Source organism: Lactuca saligna, chromosome 3, assembly GCF_052625555.1.
Source record: "Lactuca saligna cultivar CGN05327 chromosome 3, ASM5262555v1, whole genome shotgun sequence".
Classification (NCBI taxonomy): domain Eukaryota; kingdom Viridiplantae; phylum Streptophyta; class Magnoliopsida; order Asterales; family Asteraceae; genus Lactuca; species Lactuca saligna.
Genome location: NC_136419.1, coordinates 88800616 through 88805719, shown reverse-complemented (window position 1 = coordinate 88805719; position 5104 = coordinate 88800616). Strand labels below are relative to the sequence as shown.

At 35.1% G+C, this 5104-nt stretch overlaps 1 protein-coding gene across 1 annotated transcript; it reads right to left on the bottom strand.

Annotated features, from left to right (window-relative positions):
• Positions 1–4033: 4033 nt before the first annotated feature.
• LOC145035760 (secreted RxLR effector protein 161-like) lies at positions 4034–4735 on the bottom strand. Its single transcript, XM_078984261.1, has 2 exons — positions 4291–4735; positions 4034–4152 (listed from the first exon to the last, which is right to left on the bottom strand). Exons 1-2 carry the CDS (start codon positions 4733–4735, stop codon positions 4034–4036), a joined length of 564 nt encoding a protein of 187 aa, XP_078840387.1.
• Positions 4736–5104: the final 369 nt, after the last annotated feature.

Genomic DNA, 5104 nt, shown 5'->3' with positions numbered 1-5104 from the left:
ATAAACCTTAGTATGAATGGAAAAATAATTGTGATTTAAAACTGTGATTTCTTTCGGCGTGTCATCTCTTAACTCTTGAATTTTCAAATTGACATTCTAATGAATGGTCTTGACATCATGAACATACATAACATGTATTTCCTTAGCAGCATCCTTCAAAGCTTTAAGGGCTACATTAAAGTTCTCAGATTGAGCTTTGACCCTTAACCCATTATTCTTGTCAATTCGATCAAGTGTTTGTCCTAAATACGATGCTCTTGAGCTTTCAACATGACATCCACCTCTATACCCGAAATGAAATTTTTACCCCCAGCATCTGCTTGTAATTGTAGCAATGAATTAAGCTTCCGATTAAGAATCTTAAATTGCTTCCAAGACATTAGCATGTGATCTGGAATGTCCTCCTCATTAGGATCAAACCCTATATCAACAAAAGAACCCACGAACCCACCATCATCAGTTTCATCATCATTTACTGTTTTGGGACCTTTGTGGATTGTGATGGGAATAAGGAAGTAATGGTTTGTTGCATGATATTATCAAAAGTAGGTGAATGAGTTGATGGAGGTGATTTGGTTGAAGTAGGAATAAGAAATAGAGGTAAAGAAACTATGTTATCAACAAGAAATGTTTCGAAGGTAGATAAGACAACAAGAGAAGGATTACCTTGGGGAGCTGTATTTGATACTCCTTCATCCATAGTGACATTTGCATCCATATTAGATATGTTTTCAGTGATGCCTGAAGTGCGAACCTCCTCATGAAATGATTCGACAATCGACACTCCGGGTGGTATGAATTTAGTCTGCTTAGGAGTAGACTTCTTCGTTTGTTTACCTGGATTGATGGGTGTGTCTACTTTAGAATTTTCCACAGAGCCATCAGGATTTCCAGTCGTCTTGAGATTCGCCTTGAGTGGAGAATCCCTCACATGTGAAGAATGGTCCATTTGATAGAGACTCAGGAACAACTTCGTCATCCATTAAATCATCATGAATAACTAACTTCCTTAGCTTCTTCTTTTGTCTTTTGGAAAGAAATTTATCCATGTCTTCTGCCCGTCGCTTCTTCAAAGCTGGAGAAACAGGTGCTTGGACTTCATGAAACAGAACCCCCTTTGGACTTACTTGTCGCTTGACTTTAAAAGTTGGTGAAAAACTTTTCGATCTTTCAGGAGAATGACGAGGTTTATGAGTCATCCTTTTTAACTTTTTCAACACACCAGATTTTGAAGGTAAGACTTCCAGTACAAGCTTTAAAACTAGTGTGGTAACAACCATCGGAGGTGGGTCAGTGTGCACTTTCTTCTTTATAGCAAAGTTAACAACCTTCTCAACTTGCTCAGGTTGTGATGTTGATGGACTTCACTTTGTAGCTTTCTTAGACCCCTTCTTCTTCTTTGATGGACTAGTGTTTATAGTTAACAAAACATCAGTTTCAATATCAGTATTAATTGTCTTCAAATAGCTCACCAAAACAAGGTGAGATGAATCAACCTCGCGAAGCATTGCATTAGTAATTCTTGCAACATTTGGAAAAATTTCCTCATCATCTTTAACAATTTTAGGATGATGAAACATTGAAAATTCAGTGGTTTCTTTATTTTCTGGAACCAAAATACATTCCTTCTTATAAGCAAATTGTAAAATTAAGCTCCAGTAACGAGCACACGAAATCCCATCGACTGCATTCGTGTTTCCGATACTTTTCACAAAATCATTCCAGAGTTGAGTTGCATAGTCCACCGACAAATCATAGTATACTCCTGCCACCATTGCATAAACCTCCAAACGACCTTTATCCAACCCCACTGTTCTTCCAGTTAAGCATCATAGATATATCCCAAAGAAAAAATTCCATATATAAGGTAATATAGACTTCTTAAATTCACTGATTTTAGTAAGAGTAGGTTGATAACCTATCTCATTGAACATATGAATGATTTGTTCATTTGTTACCTTGTAGAAGGGTTCAACATTAGGAATATTGAGAATTTGAGCAAAAGTCGTCTTTGACAATTGAAACTTCTTATCGTTCATCATTTGAAATGTCACTGTGTTCATTGTCTTGCTATAAGTAGCTGTAGAACCAGCAAGAGACAACCAAGAAAATGGTACTAAAAAAGAACTGAACATCAAGTTTTGAAGATCAATGATCAATGTATTTAGTTCCTCAGGGTAAACAGAGACATCTGATTGAACTTGAAAGTTTGTGCTTTGAATCTTCATCATCGGTTGCGATGTGATGTCGTCAGTGGTTTGTGATGGATCAACATGAACATTTGGTCTAGCCATGGTTAGGGTTTTAAGAATCGGTGAAGAAGACAGAGAGTTATATTGATTTGGGAATTTGAAGAATGCATAAAATTGGAATGAACCCCAAAACCCATTTTTATATGTAAACGAAATTTTAAATTGAAGCGGTTTCTGGCATAAAATGTGGCTGACGTGGCTCCTTGAAAATCGTACCAATCCCTGGAAAATTAGGCATGCGTGAAAAAGTGACGTGGAATTTTTCCTTGAAAACCGGATAGGAACTCAAAACTTCACATCAATTAAATGTTTCACTTGCCCCCATGGAATGATAACCATCAGTAACATTCGATATAGAGGTTGGGCTCTTTCACTTTTAGGTGTAAAAGCGAAGTCATGTGCCAGACTTTCGAAATAATCAGCCTGAGTTGGTATTACTCAGAACCTCAAGGATTTCGTGATTACCAATTGTACCAAATAAAAAGATAAGAATCAATATAAGAAAATTTTGGATATTGTAATGTCAAAAATATTTTGACATAAAAGCAATAAGATCCCAGGCAAAGATCGCTTCGTTATTCGTCAAGAGAGATTACTAACAGCTTGTGTGGTTTCCCGTGAATTACAATCGAATACTTATAGAGAAGTATTGAAGGACTTCTTTTTTCAGGATTCATGGGTGGCTAAAAATTTCGTTACAAAGCACATCTAAACATAAGACTGACAAATTGTAAACGAAATAACCTGTATGACCAGTGTAGTCAGTAACAAGTAAGCTTTGGAAAAATTTATCAAGTAACGAATATTTAGAATGATACTCACACTGAAATCATATTCCACATAAAAAAATTATGCCTGGATCTTGTCAGGTAACAAAAGTCGTGGGTTTCAAACAGTTGATCAAGATCACGCAAAACGAAAGAATATGATTTGGAGTATCGAAAGTAGGTACTGAAACAAATGTTTCATTAAAATCTAGAACAAAGTTGCTCTTCAAGTCCTTGAATGGGTCGATATTTTGGGTTTCACTTTCATCACGATCTCATGAGACCAGATCATAAACACAGATTTTTGATATGTCTAAATCCTGATTGGTTTATACCAGAGATCTCTTGGACATATGTCATTGTGTGTGAATGTGAAAGAATCTTAGGATGAAAAAGAGTGGTTTAAGATTAGAAAGTACCTCTACTATATTTGGACCAAGTAGGAAACTCTTAACTCATGTGAATACAACCTGATTGGGAAGGAATTTTTGTGATGAAAAATCCATTAAGGCTTTCGAAAACACATTGAGTCATGGAGGCTTGAGTCGACATGATGCAATATGCTTCTAGGGACATTCTAACTAGGATAAAGTTTCAAAATTTTACCTTTTCCCTCAAGCATCAAGCACGAGTCAACAAAAATCTTCGCTAAAATCTTCACAAGAAAATATTAACCAAACAAAAATATATTTGGTTTTTTGAGTTTTTAAAAGATAAAAACAAAAATAAGAAAATCTTTTTGATATTTTTGAATTTTGAAAGAGAAAAACAAAAATTAAAATCTTTTTGTCGTTTTTGATTTTTGGAAAATAAAGAAAAAAACGAAAATCATTGTACCTGACTAGCAAAATTTTGAAAAATAGAAAAAGTGACGAAGATTTTGGCAAACCATTGTCCATGATGTCAAAAGCGAAGCATGTTGAACTGTTGACTATGAACAGTAACCAGTGAATCAACATTTTTGATTTGTCATTCTAACGAAGTATGAGCAGGAACAAAATTTGCATCCATCATTCACAAGCCATTCAAAATTCTCATGAAAGATTTTTCATCTAATGGTTTTGTAAAGATATCTGCAAGCTGATCAGTTGTATTTACAAAATGAACTTCTATGCTTCCATCTTCAACGTGATCTTTGATAAAATGGTAACGAAGAGCAATATTTTTTGTTTTTGAATGTTTCACATGATTGTGACAAATGTGTATGGCACTTTGTGAATCACAATAAAACAAAATTTTCTTCATGTTGATTGCATAATCGCGCTGTTGACTTTGAATCCATATGATTTGTGAAGTGCAAGCTGCAACAGCAACATATTCTGCTTCTACCATGGAAATTGAAACCCATGTTTGTTTCTTCGATTGCCAGCTCACATGATTCCCATCCAAAAGTTGACATCTGCCACTTGTGCTTTTATGATCAAGAGTACAACCTCCCAAATCAGTATCTGAGAATGCTTGTATGAAAAAGCCTGTCTTTGAAGGATACCACAGTCCTAACGAAATTGTTCCTTTGAGATGGCGAAATATATTCTTGACTGCAGTTAAATGAGGTTCCCTAGGATTCGATTGATACCTAGCACAATTGCACACATAAAACATAATATCACGTCGACTTGCCGTGAAGTAAAGTAACGAACTTATCATGCTTTGAGACAATGTAAGATCAACAACTGGTTTATCTAACGAAGGATTAAGCCTTGTTCCAAATGCCATTGGTACTCTTAACTTTGTGCTATTTGTCATTCTGAACATTTGAAGCAGATTTCGTGTATATTTCTCTTGATTGATAAATATTCATTCTTTGCTTTGACGAATATTTAATCCCGTAAAATTGTTTATCTTGCCCATCATGCTCATCTCAAATTAGTTTTCATCAGATTTTCTATATACACCCTGATTATGGTAGATTTTGATAACTAGATATCTGGGTAGAGTAACCGATTAGGTACAATGCATATCCCTGTATTTGACTAGCATTACTTCTAGGTACTAAGTTTTCATAGGGATTTGTCCATTATAATATCTAGGTATTATTTCTTTTTAGACTATCAGACATCATAACTCTTAGTCATAATATCATAG

Coding starts and splice junctions, on each gene's coding strand:
- LOC145035760 (XM_078984261.1), bottom strand. CDS start 4,735: ATGGCATTTGGAACAAGGCTTAATCCTTCGTTAGATAAACCAGTTGTT. Junction 4,153..4,290: donor ACAAATCATATGGATTCAAA/GTCAACAGCGCG, acceptor ATTTTATCAAAG/ATCACGTTGAAGATGGAAGC.